This window comes from Protobothrops mucrosquamatus, unplaced genomic scaffold (assembly GCF_001527695.2).
Source record: "Protobothrops mucrosquamatus isolate PMUCROS unplaced genomic scaffold, P.Mucros_1.0 scaffold24, whole genome shotgun sequence".
Taxonomy (NCBI): domain Eukaryota; kingdom Metazoa; phylum Chordata; class Lepidosauria; order Squamata; family Viperidae; genus Protobothrops; species Protobothrops mucrosquamatus.
Genome location: NW_015386409.1, coordinates 2,810,473 through 2,829,558, shown reverse-complemented (window position 1 = coordinate 2,829,558; position 19,086 = coordinate 2,810,473). Strand labels below are relative to the sequence as shown.

The 19,086-nt window shown below is 35.3% G+C and overlaps 1 protein-coding gene across 1 annotated transcript in view; it reads right to left on the bottom strand.

The window, feature by feature from the left end:
• Nucleotides 1-460: 460 nt before the first annotated feature.
• LOC107283065 (cytosolic carboxypeptidase 6) overlaps nt 461-19,086 on the bottom strand; it is a 251,190-nt gene continuing 232,564 nt past the window's right edge. The window contains exon 5 of the mRNA XM_015810915.1: nt 461-1,321. Within this exon, the coding sequence (XP_015666401.1) occupies nt 1,075-1,321 (247 nt within the window). The 3' untranslated portion in view covers nt 461-1,074. The remainder of the gene's footprint in view (nt 1,322-19,086) is intronic.

Sequence of the window (19,086 nt, the reverse complement as noted above, 5' to 3'; positions counted from 1 at the left end):
TCTGCACAACAGCAGAATATTAACTGCGCTTCTTTTTTCAATTCAAAACCAGTGGTGGAAAAGGGAGATTTCCACCCTTAATTAATGATCTTCCTCAAACCCAAAGCAGAGACATTTTAAGCCAAATTTGGTTCCTTTTTTGTGGAATGGAAGTAAGAGCTCTTGAGGAACAAGACCTTTATAAGCTGAACTCCTACACTATTCTGTAAAATCTAGGAGGATTAACTGCAATTTCTGAATTCATAAATAGTCTTCAGCCCTATTTTGTCTATTAACTGTTTTTCCTGGTTGGTATTTAGTATGTGTGTATATGTGTGCTTATTTTCTGTATTTTTCTTTAATTGTTCTGCTACATCAGAATACATTTTTCTGGTCATCTTAAACGTATAAATAATAAAGAATAAAAAATGGTAATTTTAAAAAAATGGACTGCATTCTCTTCTTTCAACTTGACATCAAATGGTAACATGTTTCCAGAGATCTCTGCACCTACATAGCAAATGCTGAAATTTCAGATTTTACAATTCCACAGAATTGCTCTAGCATGACTTTGACCAAAGACAGCTTACTGGCAACTAATGTTAGTGAGAGCTCCATATTTTTTTATTAGACTTAGAAAGGCAAATTTAAGTATTCCTCATTCATATCTGTCTTCAGAACAACCAGAGTCTTATGGACTTGAGTGGTTTTCTAAATCCAATAAATAAATAAATCCTATATCGATGAAAGGCTTTACATGTAGGTATCTTTTACATAAAGCCATGAAAATCAGTCCAATTTTGAGGAAATATAGCTTTTTGAACAAAATATTGGTGAACATAAAGAAAATGAAGATGCTATCAGCAAAGCTTATACCATATTTCCATATCATAACTATGGAAACAAACCCTCACTAATCTTCTCTATATCATTTCACATAGACAGTTGCAAATTTAACATATCTACGTCATAGTTGGGCTTTTATGTTATACTCATTTCTCTGACAGTAGCAAATAAATATGTCCATTGTTCCATTAGCTGAGATGATTAAGCTTCATGTTTCACCATTGAGATCCAGATATTTATAAGAAAACATTATGAGGGGTAAATGCTTCTACTACTTACCACACTATGTCCTAGAAGCTCTCTGCAATAATAGTCCATGTTCCTCTTCTCTAAATTATCCAGATAATGCTGAAGACGAGTGTAAGTATAAGGGTAGCAGTAAGCAAATTGATATATGTCATTTTCTCGGTCAAAACAAAAAGCAAATGACATAACATAATTCTTTCTGTGATCAGGACAGCGGTAATAATACACATTTCGGGGTGGAAGTCTCTGCCTGAAAAATAAAATAAGACAAAATAACTATTTCATGTATGTTATTAAGGAAATTAATAATTAAAAAGAGACTATCAGACAAAGGCTATGCATTTTGGAAGAACTTATTAAGTCTATTTTTAAATATGTGGTTACGGCTTTGAAAAGTTCCTTTCTATTTCCCCAATCACAAAAAGATTTTATGACATAAAGTCATCTAATATATTCAAGTCTGGTACAAAGAGAACATTCCCCACAGATCCATGATTTGATTTACCAGTCTTGTCTCATTGAAATTAATGTCTTGTAAGAGAATAGCTATGGAAAAAGCAGTTGTCATACTGTAAAATTGACTACAGAACAAGACCAAATATGTTCTAAACTATATCATATAGTCATGATGAAAACTTGCGGGAATATCAGAAAATCAACTTATTTAAGACAAAATAAAAACATTCTTGCAAAATTATAGTGCTTTATACCTTGCTAAATAAATCATTTAGATGTGTATTAAATAGTTATAAAAAAAGACAAGCACACTATTTCTTGAAACAATACGTTGAAACTTACAGAAATCAATTATTGGACGATTTTTAAAAAGTCACAGCAGGAAGATGAGCAAAGGTACATTTTTCAGAAATCAAATTTGCATGAGAGTACCTTGTATTGGACAGCATATTTAAATTTGTACCAGAATTCGGGATAATTATATATGGCAATCTCGGGTGCATGAGTCAAAATTGATTGGAAGTATAAGCTTTCAGCTTTTATTTGCCTGGACAGACTCCACAAGACTCTTAGTAATCAAATACAACAAATTCTCCAGCCCTCTGGCAAAAGAATACTATTATCCTGTAGGCACTAGCTTATTCAATTAAGCAATATAATAAACAGGTCCTCTGTAATGGTTTTATCAGGAGTTCACTACAATCAGGCAATGATGGTGAAGAAAATATAATATGATTTGCAGAACACAGCAATACTAATGTCTTTTGCTGTAATGGTCCCCCCCCCCCCCAAAAAAAAGCAACTGCAGAAGATCAGTTTTGGCCTTTCATTGTTAATGTGAAATGGAAACAAGAAATTTCCCATTGCAGTAAATGACATATTTTATAATTACACGTAGTTAAGAACCATCCAAAGCAAAACTAAAATCTTCCTGACAAAATACAATAAAAGGGACTATGCAATGCTGCTCAATGGAGATGAAATAAAATCCATTCCCCCTTGTTATTGCTCTGGCTCATCAACCAAAAAGGATGAGAGGGTTCATCATTTATTACATTGCTGGAGTGCAGTCTAAGCATTCTGAACTTATACAATCTCCAATTTTCTCATTGTTATTTTGGATCTCTATGATCCAAAAGGATTGAGGAAATTAATTTTTGATTTAAGTGGTAGTAGTTATATGTGGTATGTGTCCAAGAGAAAGAGAATGAGGGAAAAAGAGAAAAAAAGGTCTGATATTTAAGGCCTATCCAGTCTACCTTTCTGTTCTCACAGTAACCAGCCAAATGCTCCTGGAGAATTCATAAATAAAAAGCACAAGGGTTTCACTAGATACTGGAAATATATTGAGTTTTCACCATAACCATCCTCTAAAAGAAAAAAAAGGACAGGGAAAATGAGCCATGGTGGTGCAGTGGCTAGAATGCAGTACTGCAGGCTACTTCTGCTGACTGCCGACTGTCAGCAGTTCAGCAGTTTGATTCTCACCTGCTCAAGGTTGACTCAGCCTTCCATCCTTCCGAGGTTGGTAAAATGAGAACCCAGATTGTTGGAGGAAATATGCTGATTCTGTAAACTGCTTAGAGAGGGCTATAAAGCACTGTGAAGTGGTATGTAAGTCTAAGTGCTATTGCTATTGCTATTGCCAATAACCAGTAGATCTGAATAAGAAAAAAGTCTTATCCAGATGAATATTTTCTCCCCTATGGTGACTAATCATTGTACCAATAGCAATCTGTGCCAGTGAAACATGGGCAATAACACCATGCACAGCACAAAAGATGAATGTATTCTATCAACATTGCCTATGAAGAATTCTGGGTGTCACTTAGTGCAACTGAAACACCAATAAAGACATTTTGCCATGGAGTGGATACAGGATGTTGGAGGCTATTGAATGTGCCTAGCTGGCCATATTCTTCAGTTGCCAGAATATGATACCTGAAAAGTGCTATATGATGGAAGCTGCCAGAGGGAAAGTTGAGGCAGGCTAGACCACACAAAACTTGGCATCAGACATTAAAACGTGAATTACAGACAGTAGACATCAAATGGGACGATGCCAAAGATGCCACCACAGATAAGATTCATTGGAAGAAGCTTTGCTCCAAAGGAACCGATGATGATGATGACGGTGACTAATCAAATACCTCCTGGGAGTCTAAAGGCAGAACATGAATGTAATTCCTGCCTGTGATACTGGGTTATAACTAATCCAACTAGCAATTAGCATTACCTATTCAGTGTTAATAGGTCTGTGAAATACCTTTTCTAACCAAATTTAAGAATACCACCAAACAGAGTGTCAAATGCGTGAGGGAAGCTTGCCAACATCCCAGCAGAGGGAAACCAGTATCTGGTGCAATAGAAAACGTCCAGGGGGACTATCAACCAATCAGTGGAAAAAGCAGGAAATCAATTTGCTTCTTCCATGGACCTGAAGCCACATCTAGTACTGCATTGTTCTTACCATAATATACTATCAAATACTTCTAAGTGGACTTCAAATCAGAGTGCACCTCAACAATCCTTAGAAGTTTAACTGCAATTTTGTATTACCTCATTTCTAAAGCAATCTCTCATCTTCCTTTCACCATCCTCCCTTTCCTTCCCTACCAACAATGCCTGTACTAAAATTAGATTGGGATGGAAAGCGTTTTTCCATTCAGACACCAAGAGCTGAGCCCGGCTCAATGACAGTTCAATGAATTATATGTCATATGTCTGATGAGATGTACTAAAACCTACAAAAGCTTATACAATTGTACATCTGTTGGTTTTAAAGGTGGCACAAGGCTCTTTGTTGTTTTTTTATATTATTAGTTTACTAGCCAGTGATTTCTATAAGAGAAAGACCTATTCTCCCTTAAGAGATATAAACCTCTATTCACAGAACAGGCTTATTTTAAGAGGTCTTCAGTATAACTGTAATGGAACTCTAGAGGGTTAATCTATTCTTACCGTTGTTTTTCAGGGATAATCTGCTTCCAAGTCAAATGTAGGAGAGAGGGTACTACAATACCAACAATAAAAGCCTAATCAGATTGAGACTATCTTTGAATTTTAAAAAGGGAAGCAGATAGAAAGACAGAGAAACAAAAGAGAAATAGCACACTAGTTATGGCCAGTGAAGTTTTTGACTAAACAAAGACATTGTTCAGTTTTTGTATTAACCTCTGTGTCCTAGACATACCATTGTTTACTCTTTTCCTCTTTAAGTTCTATGCCTGCTGGAAAAGGACACCCACACACTGTGGCAGCAGCTGCTTCTATTAATTTAAAGCTATTACAAAAATTAAAATTAAACCCAATTACTTTGGCTGGTTTATAGTCAGAGAATGGCTTAGTCTTATTGTTCCCTCTGGTTATGGACAAAATAATATTACTACCTATAGGCAGCTGCCAGTAGAATACTAATGCGTCTTAGGCCAGCAGGGACAGGTTGAGAATGCAAAACTTAATTGTGCATTTCTGAGCAGAGACTTTATATAAAACACACACAGGCACACACACATATATACACATACACACAACTATATTGTCGCAGATTTGCAGAAATGCCCAACCTTTTTATTATAGCAGTTATATAGTCTATGACAGCTAAAGTTAGGAAATCACACTGGAGAATATTTATTATGGCAGAAAATTTCCTGGAAGCATATGGTTAGAAATGCTCCAAGGTAACAGATACTGTTGTAGGACTACTTATTTAATCAGAGGAATTCCAAATTCTATAAGCATTTGACATTTCATTGATTTCAGAGTATTGCTAGAGAGAGGGGGAGTAATGCTTAGCATTTAATACATTAGGTACCCTTGTTTTGGCTACACTGGCTTGCAAAAATAATTAGAAAGTTTGCTCTCATTTTTCTTCCTTTTAATAAAGAAGAACAAGCAAAGCAGCAGGGTTTTTTTTAATCCAAGCAATTGTACCTCCTGGATGGATTTTTAATAACAAGGAATGTCTGAAATGGTGTAGGGTCTCCTGCTTGAGCGAGGGTTGGACTAGAAGACCTCCAAGGTCCCTTCCAGCTCTATTCTGATAGAATTGAATGTCATTTTGCATGTTTTCCAAAAAATTTAACATGCAATCCAGCTGGAATTAATAAAGCTACATTGGTTCAATCATTTTTAATTTTGGCAATCCAACGTAGGACAAAAGATATATATAGATAGATCCATCCTCCATTGCTTCCCAAGCCTTATGATTTAAATAAGACCGAATGGGCTGAGGTATTATCCCTTTCTCTTTTTTAATTGTACTGTTTCCAAGCTGCATAGCTGAAAAACCAATCACCAGGGCCTTTGTAAACTATGAAGGTACCGTTCTGAAATTTAGTCATTGTTCACCCTAACTCATGTTCTGTTTGGGGATCTCCTCATCATATCTGCAGTGGAGGACTACATCCACCTAGTCCTTACCCCTTCCAATGAGCTGAGTCTGTGGACCAATGGTATGGAACAATTTTCCAACAAGCATAAACAAGCAACTCTTCAGACTCTCCAAATTTACATTTGTCTCCGTATCCCTATCCTATCTGTCATCTATAAAGAAATCCATAAAAATCATTTTTTTTCACTCCTGGTGTCAACAGAAAGTTCATGAACGTTAGTTAGCAGTAACAAGATATCCTGTTTTAACCTTGATCAAATAAACAAGTGTATAGCCCCTTCTTTTACTTTTAACAGTCTTAACCTTTAGTTCATTTAAATACTGTCATAGGATTTGATTTCACTTTATTTATTCTTGGTCTCATCTAACAGAATTCTTCATAACAAGTCTCTTTTGCAAATCCAATAGGAAAAAAATGATCCAGGTCACTCTCTTGGTTTGTCATTTCCATTTTAAATTTTAAAACCTCAGTCAATTTGTTTTGTAAATGCAGTGAAACATCCTTTTCTAAATTATTCTCTTAGCCAGTCAAATTGTAAATCCACTTTTGATACCATCTCTATATTGTCAGGTAAAATTTGTCCTATATCTGACATTTCTTTAACAATCTTATGGACATAGTCTATCCATAGAAGCTGACATAATTACAAACATTGTTGATAATATGGCTACTATTTTCTTATTTATTATTCAAAAGTCTCTTTCGATATTTTTATTGTTGGAATGTACTGTTCTACCTAAAATCTTTAGTCCCCTTTAGTGTCCAGTTTTTGAAATCATTAAATTCCTTATCTCCGTCTTATAAAAACCAGAACAAGACCTATTTCCCACAAGTTGCAGCTTGTACTTTATAATTAATTCCAAAACCTTATTGTAAAATTTTCAGTACTTCAATTGGATCTGGGACCTTAGTCCGTTTATATCTTTCCATAATCAAAGTCTTTTTGATTAGCTTTTCACTGTTTATTTCAGATTCTTTAAATTCTTTTACTCTACATGTTTTACTATTTTATTAGTTTATCAAAATATAAAGTACAAGAAGTACAAGAAAAAAATAAAAATAAGAGAAAATTAAGGGAGGGAAAAGAGAAGAGAGAAAAGTATAAGGTAGAGGGGGGGAAAGAAAATAAAAAGCATTGACTTCCAATTTCTTTTGGTACAGTAGAATAAAGGAGTAACATAAAACCTCAACTTTTTATTTTTATATAATAGTATATATTAGCCATTTCTATAAACAACAAATCTAGCTAATCAACAAACCCAAAATCAAAGTTTCATTTTTCCACCTCAAGCACAAAGTCCAAAAGCGGTTTGCAAGGAGAAACAGAATTAATTGTGTTCTTTTCTTTGATCAAAGCAGTCAATTTAGTCATATCTGCTAATTCCATCAACTATGCAGCCATTTGTCCATTGTGGGAATCAAAGTATCCTTCCATTTTTGTGCATAAAGTAATCTTGCTGCTATCAACATATATAACATCAAAGTTTCTTTTTTTTTCAAGTTCTTTATCCATTAAGCCTAAAAGAAAAGTCTCTGATTTTATCTTTACATTCACTTTAACAATCTTCTCTATTAAGATATGAATCCTTCTCCAATATTTTTACTTTATCATATATCCATCATAAATGATAAAAAGTTCCTTCTTTGCATTTATATTTCCAACATTCATTTGAGATACCTCCAGTGGTGGGATTCAGCTGGTTCGCACCAGTTCGGCAGAACCAATAGCTAATTTTTTTGTTGTCCAGGCCCAGAACGGACTTCCAGAAGCGGCATCCACACAGAGAACCGGTTGGTCACATATTTGAATCCCACCACTGGATACCTCTATACATTCTTGACGATTTATCTGATGTTAGATACCAACCATATATCATCTTATAAGTTTTCTTCTAAATTATAATTTAATGTGAATTTTAGACCTTTTCTTCATATATTCTCCCATTATTCAAGCATTACATTATATCCAAAGTTCTTTGCCCACTAAATCATAGATTCCTTAAATTCCTAAGCTTATGATTAAAATTTTCTTTCATTCAGGATTAAAGGCAGATTCACTAGATGTTTTCAAAGTTGTCATTTCTCTAGTCTCTATAGATTAGAAATAGTTAATGGGCAATTTCTGTCAATGATCAGAAAATGAGTGCAAACTTTAAAGTGTCCTTTAAAAGTCTCTGATGTGGTTACAAACAAGAAAGCTAATATTGTTGTCTTCTGACACTCAAGCCCATGAAAAACTGCTGTACTGAAGTCTACTTGTAGGAAGCAAAGTCTGAAGCACAAGTGGCTGATCTCCTGCCTGTCTTTATCTGGAGAGGTTCCAAGGAACCATTCTACTCATTAGTTCCTTGGTCTTCGCCATGGTCGTTGGCTCCATTTTCGCAGATCCATCTTCAGTTTAACATAGCTCTTCTGGAAGTCCCAGTAGGGCCCACATTTCAAGAAACATTGTATAATAAAATAGAATCGCTCATGTATGCAAACAACACACATTTCTAAGAATGATGGGTGAGATCTCATTGCTGCACTTTACTCCCACAGATGTCTCTATGACAGATTCCGCAACTTAAGCTTAAGTTCCATTGATTGAGAGGAAACAAAGTACACCTCAAAATTATTTTTATTCATTTATAATTGTGCTTAAAAACTGCCTTGAGAAGTAGTACAAAAATAATGCTAAAAGGAACATAGAATATATCTAGCCTAACAAGCCCAAATGAGAATCTGCAAACAGTATTTCTTTTAATTCCCTTTTATAGTTAATTCTTTCCATTGTAAAATAATTATTTCAGAGTAATTTTAATCAGGAAAGTCATATACTTTATGACTATCATAATCATAACTATCATCATCATCCCCCATGGGTGTGTTCTCTAAGAAAGATCAGATACAAAACAAATAGTAAATGAATCCGAAATCATTTGCAAGAATAGGAGGAAACCATTTAATCCTTCAAGCATGTTGAGTGTTCCAAGATGTAATTTTAAATATTTATGCTACTATTCAATCATCAGGCACTTGTCATCGCTGCATGTATCATCATATGTCTTTTTGTCTATATAGATTCTTAGTCATCCAGGTCATGGTTGTCCCAATGGTGCTTTTTCCAAAAGGCAACTGGACTTTGTTTTACCTTGAAGAAGTTTCACTTCTCATACAAGAAGCTTCTTCAGTTCTTCACTTCAGAACTGAAGAAGCTTCTTGCATGAGAAGTGAAATGTTTGAAAGTAAAACAAGATCCAGTTGCCTTTTGGAAAAAGCACTTTTGGGACATACATCTTTTTGTCCAGATTTTTCCCCCTTTAACCAAAAGCAGTCATCTGGGTCTGTATGATTTGAATTCCAGCCACTGGGAAGCATAAATGAAAGAATGCTGTTAGCTTCATTATTGTTTATAGATATCTCTACAAATCTAGTAGATTACCCAAACACTGGACTAGAGAAGTCTTCAGTGTGATCCAGCAAGACGCTTGTTATAGTTTTGTCCTTAAAGTTCCTAATTAATAATTGCCTAAGATTGCTTGTTGTTTGAAAAAGTGTTTGAAATATGATTGTACAGCACATATCATCTGAATTTTATTCCCTCTCTTTTCAGCCTTCACTCTTTTAAGCCGTTCTTGAGTACTTAATACATTGTTGTTGTTGTTAGTTGAGAAGTCGTGTCCGACCCATCGCGACCCCATGGACAATGTTCCTCCAGGCCTTCCTGTCCTCTACCATCTTCTGGAGTCCATTTAAGCTCACTTAATACATGCACACGCACAAATCCACGCAAACAAAGAAACAGTACTATGTTATCATAGTCAAGTGAAATTTCTGGAGATAACTCTATTTTCAGTATTTCTCATGGCATGTGGGGGGGGGAGGCCAACTCTAGGCTTGCTCTCCTATCTCTATGATATACTGCCAATACACAATAGGATCGACTTTAATATCAGTTAAGCAATTAGACTTTTTCTATCTTTCCTCATCTCCCTTCTCTATCTGTTCATCTACTCCCATTCCTTTATTTTCTACAAAAATAACATTTAAAATCCATGTGAACTTCATCTAGGGTCCTCTCAGGTATATCTCTGGCAATTGACTAACTGGGAAATCTCCTAAGATTGTCAAAAAACTATGGCAATAATTTCATTATGCTTGAATTGTAGATGCTGATCTCACACACATCTGCATCAATATATTAGCATCGTGGGGATTTTTGTCATGTAAAAAAGTTAATATGAGGATCAGAAACTAGTTACTGTTTGCTAATACATTTATAAGTTCGTAAAAGTAAAAAGTTGAGGCTGTTACTACCTTATTGTACCGTGCTAAAGAGTCAGAGGTCAATGCTTTTCAGTCTTTTTTCCTTTATCCTATACTTCTTTCTCTTCCCTTTTTCCTTCCCCATTTTGCCACTATTTTCATATATATTTATATTCATTCCTTGTTATTAGAACAGTATTGCATTTTGTACGGTAGAAATAGGCCAGTATATTCAGAGGTATGCGCTGCAGAATTTTATCATTTAGAAAGCCTTTGCGATGTTTTCCCTCTATTAACAACTTTGAATTCTCATCATTTTCTTTTCAGTGATAAATGGCTTTGTGACAGGATTTCCTTACTGTCACAAAGCGATTTATTTTCTTTCTCTGATTTTTCTCTCTCTGAAACTCCTGTTTTCTGAATTATGCATGACCTTAGAAACTCTCTGCTACCTTGTCTTTTTTGCCCTTTATTCCTGTCATTGCAATGGCTATCTTTATTTTCTCAGATTCTTATGAATATATATATATGCTGATTGAGGCATATTCCGGTGTTAGGCATATTAGCTCCATTGCTCAGGTTTTTGCCTGCACATAATTTGAAATGTATGTGTCAGAGACTGTGTCAGAATGGGAGCTGATACAGATATACACAGAAAGAGCATTTAAACAAATGAGAGAGTTATGCACCAACGTATCTATCTGAATACAATAGTGTGAGTTAATAGTACAAGTGAAAATAAAATTAACAAAATTTAACATATCCCTAATAAGATAAATAGGTATGTAGATACAGTAGATCAGGGGTGTCAAACTGCCGGCCTGCAGGCCAGATGTGTCATGGCGAAACCGTGCCCACCCCATTGCCGGCAATAGAAAAAAAGTTGCGATACATTGCGACACATCATGTAACATTGCGAGTTTGACACCCCTGCGTTAAATAGATAGATAGATAGATAGATAGATAGATAGATAGATAGATAGATAGATAGATAGATAGATAGATAGATAGATAGATAGATAGATAGATAGATAGATCAACCTGCCAACTCTCTTTCTTTCACTTTTTCTTCTTCTTCCCCTTCATATCTCAGTCTGTGAGTTCTCCTGGCTGTCTTGCTGCCAAACAAAGTCTTTAATCTACAAAGTTCAACTTTCTAGTATTTGTAACTGCTTAAACAGGACATAGTCCATACTTTTGTGTAACAATTGACTCCATGATTTTCTCCTCGGTCTCCCTCCTGTCTCAGGGTAACAATCTCTGGTCTTGCAGGCTCCACTTCATTTCATGTTTCTGAGGTGAGGTCCTCTCCAGCAGCATGTTCTGCAGCATCTGCAATGCAACAACCCCACTCCCTTTGTCTGCTTTTCCTGACTCTTTTTATAATCTATATTCAGAATATACTCTATGTGTGCTACTATACAGTATTTTTTTTGCCTTTTTTATCTACATATTTGTGGTCTTCTGTTGAATCATCTGCCTTCCCTAAAAAAAAAAAAAAAAAAAAAAAAGCTCCTAAGGCTTTGACACAAACCCAATTGTTTTCCTTTGGCCAGGCACTCCAGCCCACCGCAGTATGAATGCCATATGTTTATTCTTTGCTCATTTGTTAGCCTTATTAACAAGATCTGGTCAGTTAAGCTAGGATAAACCTTTGGGTATAACTCCAAGGTTCTCAGAAGTTAAGGAACTGGGTTATTTTTTATCTTTATAGATGAAGCTTCTTTTGCATGCTCTTAAAAACAACGCTGCACTGATTGTGCCTCAAAGCTACTTGAAGTCTCCTAAGGCCAGGATTCTTTGGATTGTAGAAATGTTGCATGACTTGCCTGAAGGCTATACCAGAAACTGCGGAAACGCCATATTCTGCTGCAGGTTGGCCCAGAAATAGCTCAGCCAATTGTAGAGCAGAGTTCAAGAAAAACAGAATTCTTTTTTCCCATTAGCTATCAGATGAAAAGCAGGAGGGGGATGATTAAAAATAAAGAGAGACATAATTTGCAAGAATGTTAGAGCACTCTAAGGGAAAGAAATGCATTAGGGTTTGGGTTATTTATATATTTTGAAACAATCTGGTTTACTGAAGTATTCTTAATGTACTTGCTTTCAAGATAAAATTTATAGGACAGTTAAAGCAGCATGAGGGGATGAAGGATGCCATATTGTTCAAGTGACATGGTCCACCTGTCTTATCTGATCAGACAGGATCAATTCCCTCCAGGCCCTGTCTACACAAGGTTGTCATCTAATGAGAGCTTGGAAACAGGCATTTTCAATCATCATCCTGGGTTTTCAGGAGAGCAGTGAGGACCTGATTGCTCAGTCTAGTACAGAAGAGAACATGCTGTGACTCAAGGTGAGAATCTGATGGGCATATGACTTTCAATATTTGATGGTGATCAATTTTGTTTACATCTTATTTTTTTATGCTAACTTTAATTGTTAGCTTTTCACAGCTTTCAGGAATGAGTGACATACAACATACATACATAAACAATAGAATAAAATATTTATAATGTAAAAATAAGAAAGGAGAGGGGAGGGGAAGGGAGGAGAGTAAAAAAAACCCTAAAGAAACAAAGAACTATTAAGTAAGAATGGGAAAGAGAATGCTGAAAAATATCTAATCTGTGCCAGACATCTGTCCAAGACATCTCAGCTCTCTGTATATTCTGTAGCTAGCTTAAAACAGAAACTTCAAGCAGTCAATATATATAGCCATTTTACTGCAGAAAAAAGACCATTATATGTAGACAGAAAATCTGCCTACTGCAACTCATAGGAATTAATAATTATGTCATGGTTTGAAATCAATGCCTTTTTGTGGCAATGGATTTTTGGCTGTTTTTCCCCATTCTATAAAATTAGCACATCTCTCCCATGTTTACATAACAATTGAATCTGAGCCAAGAATAATTGTTTCCCACTTCATCAACTTCAGCCCTTTCAAGCCAGTTGCAATTTGTTCACTCATCCATTACTCAAAACTAAAATCTACTGTAAGTAAAACATTATTTTTAATCTCTACTTCCGTTCTGTACCTCCTCAGTCTTATCTATATCTGTCTGAAAGGCTGTTAGATACTAATGTGATTACAGTGGTACTTATTTCAGGACTTATATATCATCGTTTTCCTTTCTTCCCAACTCCACCAAGAAACCAACAAAAGTTTGTTTAATAATCAACACAATGAAGGCCTGACCTCTCTAGCATGGTCGAGCTCCTCAAGGGCATTTTGGAAGTGAATGTTTGCAGAGGATTATAAATCTGGAACAGGGCAGTTTAAGAGAGGACGGTCCCATCTCAATGATTAAAAACCACTGCAAATTGCCCTATTCTTTGTTTAGTACCACAACAAAGAAGTCATTTAGCTCATATGGAAAAGAATGAGAATAATATAAAGGGAAAAAAACAGTAAAAATAAATATGATTTTAACAATGTCAATAAAAGTAAGTTACTTTTGTATGAATATTTGCATCTTGCTTTACTAATTCAGCTTTTTCTGGTAGCAGGTAAACAATATCTAGCTCTATCAAATTCTCTTTCATATTGAATACTGAACATTGCAGAAGGATACATGGATGCAATTACCTGCCATTCCTACACTTACTCACACTTTTTAATTTGGATGTTCCCACAGGCATTTTTGCTCAGTATAGTAGTTAATGTTTTTCTATTTTTTTTCCCACTTACAATTATGGTTACTTCTTATCCCCGCTGCAATTAACAGTTCTTTGTCACTAGCTTGCACAAAGGATGACCTTAATTATAAAGAGCATTTACATGAGAAAATGGTATTTGTTAATTTTTAAACAGTGGCCTATTTATTCAGGCCTCAAATAGCAAATGATGAAAAGTTGCCGTGTTTACTCAATACATCTGTATTTTTTCAGTGAGAATGGTTATGAATAGCAAAGCTATTTTTCCTCTCTTTTTTATAATTAAGTGAACAATGGATGATAAGGGGAAAGAAAAATGTGATGGTGTGCAGCACTGCCTGTTTTGATGGCTAGTTATGCCATCAGTTAGGGAAGCCTCTTCTACTATTAAAGGTTTCAGGACTTAAAAGGTACACACAATGACTACAAAAACAATCAGATACAGTTCAACCTAGGGTAAGCAGGAGTATATTTCCCATAAACAGTTCAGAAAGGTTGTATGAAAGCCTTACTTCAGCCCTTCTCAACCTCAGTAAGTTTAAGATGCATGGACTTCAACTCCTATAATTCCCCAGTCAGTTTATGAGACTGAGAAATGTGCCTTAATAGGATTGGGTTAATTCTTACTGTTTTAAGAAGATTAACCACTAATTATCTTCCGTGGTTGGTGACAACTGACAATGTAAACAGCACAAAATATATGCTTTAAGATTTTTCTTTAGATGCCTAGCAAATATTCTTGGATCACTTTATCAGTAAACGACAATTTTCAACAATACAGCAATGTTCATACCTATGTAATATCAAATCCCATTCTAAATGTCAATAATGTTATGCCAAGCCTCAACCCAGCACTGACTTTGCCTTCCTGCCTCCCCATTTAAGGAATGAAAAGAGCAATAAAAAAGAATCAAACTTTTAAGCTTTCCCTTTTTTGTCTAGGAAAAAATATGCACTAATAAAAATTACAACAGAGGTTTCCTCATCAAAACTAATCAACCTCTTGAATGGGTTTGAATATGAGGTTTCTTTTTCTCTTTATTGTTTTTTAGACCACCTTGAAAAGATCAATAACGCATATGAAATAAATTTATTCAGCAATATGCTTTCCCTGGAGTCCGAGGAAGAGAGACAGGAGACCCACATGTTCTGGTAATGCTGCTCCTTCATCCCTACTGCCCATAGAAAATGGCAGAAGTCATAGTTGGTACAGCATCTGATTGAACTTGTCGGTATGTCCATGCTAATCAGGATCAAGCACTGGGTATGACAAAATATCCAGGAACACCACAACAATATGCTAGTTAAATAAATTTTAAAATAAACCACTTCTGTACCTAGCCAAGACAACTGGATGGATATGTCCCTGAGATCAAGAACCAACAAACTCAACATGTAAGAAACTATACTTTTATTGAAAGCCTCGGCTTTCACATCCTAAAACTCAATTTGGCATTCAACATAATGAACATTAAATAAAAACACAGTACCTTGATTCTAGCATTCCAAGTGGCAAACAGTTCTGAATAGTTTTCTTTAATTTTTGAATTGTATTAGTGGTGGTGTTTTGTATGTACTCAACTTACAGCAGTTCATTTAGTGACTATTTTAAGTTACAATGGCACTAAAAAAAGTGATTAATAACCATTTTTCATACTACTGTTCTGACATCCCTTTAGTCACATGATCAAAATTCAGACGCCTGGCAACTGACTCATATTTATGACGGTTGCAGTGTTCTGAGGTCATAGGAACACTTTTGTCATCTTTTGACAAGCAAAATCAATGGGGAAGCCAGACACACTTAACAACTGTATTACTAACTTAACAACTGCTGTGATTTACTGAACAACTGTGGCAAGAAAGGTTGTAAAATGGGGCAAAACTCACTTAACAAATGTCTCACTTAGCAACAGAAAAGTTGGACTAAATTCATTCTGAGCCAGAGAATGCTAAAAAAAATATATGACCTTGCACAAAATTGTCACTGTTTGCATAGTTCTATCTGTGGTATAGAACTATTGTGTTGTTATGATCTAGTTTTTTGGATTTTTTTGGAACATCTCTTTAATACTTCAGGAAATGTGTTTATTCTATTTCATTTATGTAGGCAAAAATATCCAAACTGTGGTTCCATTGAAATTATTTGCATTTAAGCCCCAAGAAAGTTAATGGAGTTTAAGTTCTTAGTATGTCTACAGTAATAGTTCAGCGTGACGGTGGTGATAGTAGATACTTGTTTTCTTATAGGCAATAACTATCATCCATCCAAGCTTTCTCAATGACTAGACAGACAGACAATCCAACACAAACGAGGGAGATTTTCCTACAACTTAAAACTGAAGAATTCAACAACTACCTTTGTTAGGACAAAGTCCAAAGGCTTGTACATTAGGCTGCTAACACAAAGCCTGCATATATTGTAGCATTTGCCTCCTACTCCCAATCCTAAAGGAACAGAAAGAAATCATGTATTTTAAGGACCCTGTGCATTCTTCTGGTCTTATTTCCAAATTGTACTGATACAGTAATTCTTATGATTACTACAGCATTTCAATGTTGCTCTATGGGTTTTTGAGAAAGATTCATAAATGTTTTTGTTTCACTAAATAAAAAGGCAGATGCAAGGAAGGAAAAGTAGCATATGGGATAAAAAAATGTAGAAGTAATATTTTAAAAACTGTTATAGTACTACTATGTATTTCATTAAGAGCGAGAGGACATTTGTCAATACATTAACAAAAAATGTTTGACAAAGTATAATTGAAGTATAATTTATACAACCATCAAGTGAAATAAAGAAACATCTAAACTGTGGGCTGAAATATTTCAGTGTGTGAAAGCTTCCCAAAACATATAAAATCCCATATTTGTTGCTGCTGAGAGCAACAAATATGTATATCAAACTTTCTCTCCAGACATACAGTATATTGTGACAGAGTTTTCTTGAAATATTTTCAGTTAACTACTAAGATGGAATTTCAGAAACAACTACTTCTTTTTATTAAACTACATTCTGCTTTCTCTTTACTGTGTTCACAATGAGACATCTATTATTTATTATTATTCTGAAGGCTAACATAAAGCCCAAACATTGCATATATGTGTGTATACACATATACCATTACTTGGATGGCATTTTTCACACAACAGAGCTACAATTACAACCAGAAAATAAAGCAGAGGGGAAAATAAAATGGATATGCAGCTATCATTTCTCTACTGCCTTAGCTTAAAATCCTTCTCTATTCCATTTATATACACAAAGGCCTATCTTTCTCTTTCTAGATGTTTCAAATCAGGAGGATGCATTTGAATAAGTGAAATGGTGACTCCTCTTGTATAGCTTCAAACATATTACCTGAATTGGTGAACATCATTTGGCCTCAGGTGCATATATATCAAGGTAGTGGGAAAGTTAGGATCCTGGCGCTTCATTCCTCTTAAATCCAGTACAGGTAGTCCTTGACTTACAACCACAATTGAGCCCCAGTTTTTTGGTTTCCTAATTGACTTTGCTTGTCAGAAGGTTGCAAAAGGTAATTACCTAAATATGAGTCAGTTGCAAAGTATCTGAATTTTGATCACATGATCATGGGGATGCCAACACTGTCATAAGTATGAAATATGGTCATAAGTCACTTTTTTCAGTGTCATTGTAACTTTGGATATCACTAAACGAACTGTTATAAGTTGAGGACTACCTGTACTAAGTTATACTACAGGTAGCAAAACATTGGTGGCTATTCTTGAAGACCCTGCAAATTTCACAAAAGTCAGCAATTTGCCGGTGACTCCAACAGCCTCTACCCGAGTGAATAAAAAAGCAGCATTCACCTGAATCAAAAAGATCAAGATGATGGTTCCATCAGCATGTTTGAAGCCCTTCCCCTTTGTACATGTATAGAGCATCAACACACACATATAAAAAAGGTAAGGTTTCATTTGTGCTGCTACTTTTACACATAAACACACAGCTCAATACAGACAGCCAAATATTCTGGCTATTCCCTGATCATCATAAATTGTGTTCTTTTCCTTTTGCTTGCCTTCATAAGTTTCTGCCCTTTGTTCCTACAAATACGGGTTCCCATAAAACATCCTTTATTCCCAAACTGCAATTTATCAGATACCGTACGGGAACATATAGATTGTATGCCACATTGTTTTCTATTGGGAAGGTTTGTGTTCCAGTAAATTGTAGTCAATAAGGCTCAGTCAGTCCTAGTATAAACATGGTCTGGCACTCAGAGTTATCAGAATAATGTTTCATCAATCAAAATATGTTTAGCTTGTTTTTGTTCTGTATAGATTGCTCTGAAATGTCCACTTAATAACAATAGCTTCTTCTCATAGTACTTAGTCTGCATTTTAAAGCATTTATTTTCTATTTCTTTATAAGATTTGACAGCCTTAGTCCCAAGGAACTCTAGAAAAGCAGAGACCGCATTCTGCTAAGTAATGTGTCTATGTGTTCAACTCAGTGTAAACGCCTGGTGACTACCCAGACTAATTCCTGCAGTTTCCTTGGCAGCATTTTTGGAAATGGTTTGACATTGCCTCCTTCCTGGGTTGAGAGAGAGTGACTGGCCCAAGGTCTCCAAGTTGGCTTTGTGCCTAAGGGAGGACTACAGCCTCCTAGTTTTTAGCCAGGTGCCTTCCAAGCTGGCTTTCCTGCTAGTAATTATTCCTTCTATGCTTTTTTAATTCTAAAATACTGCTCGTTTTCCTTCTTTGCCCTGAATAGAATCATATTCCCTTTCCTTGAATCATAAACTGTATATCATTCATAAATTCAGAGTAAATAACATTAACACTTTCAGTTCACAGTTCTGAGGTGATAAATAGACAATCAGTCCACTTCTGAAATAATTTGGATATTGTTTATTCAATTTTGGCAATATAGTTCAGGATTACATTGTTTGATACCATATCTGTATGGTTATCTATATGGTTACTGGTTGCTGGTTCTGATTTTATTTTTTGGATATTCAATTAAATTTATACATACTGGCAAACTGGAAGAGGGCTATGCTTTAAGCAGTGGCCAGTGCAGAGCGAGGTAGAAGAGGATTTAAAGATCCACAAAGCTGAAATTTTTGCTAGCCAGGAGAGATTGCCAGCTAAGTTTATGTGAAGCCATTCATTAACTCTAAGAGGAATTTAATTAGGGCTGTACCCATGACTAAATTTTGAAACGGACATATATAATAACTTCAAAAGAAAGATGATTTTGCGGGCGGTAAAAATGTTAATT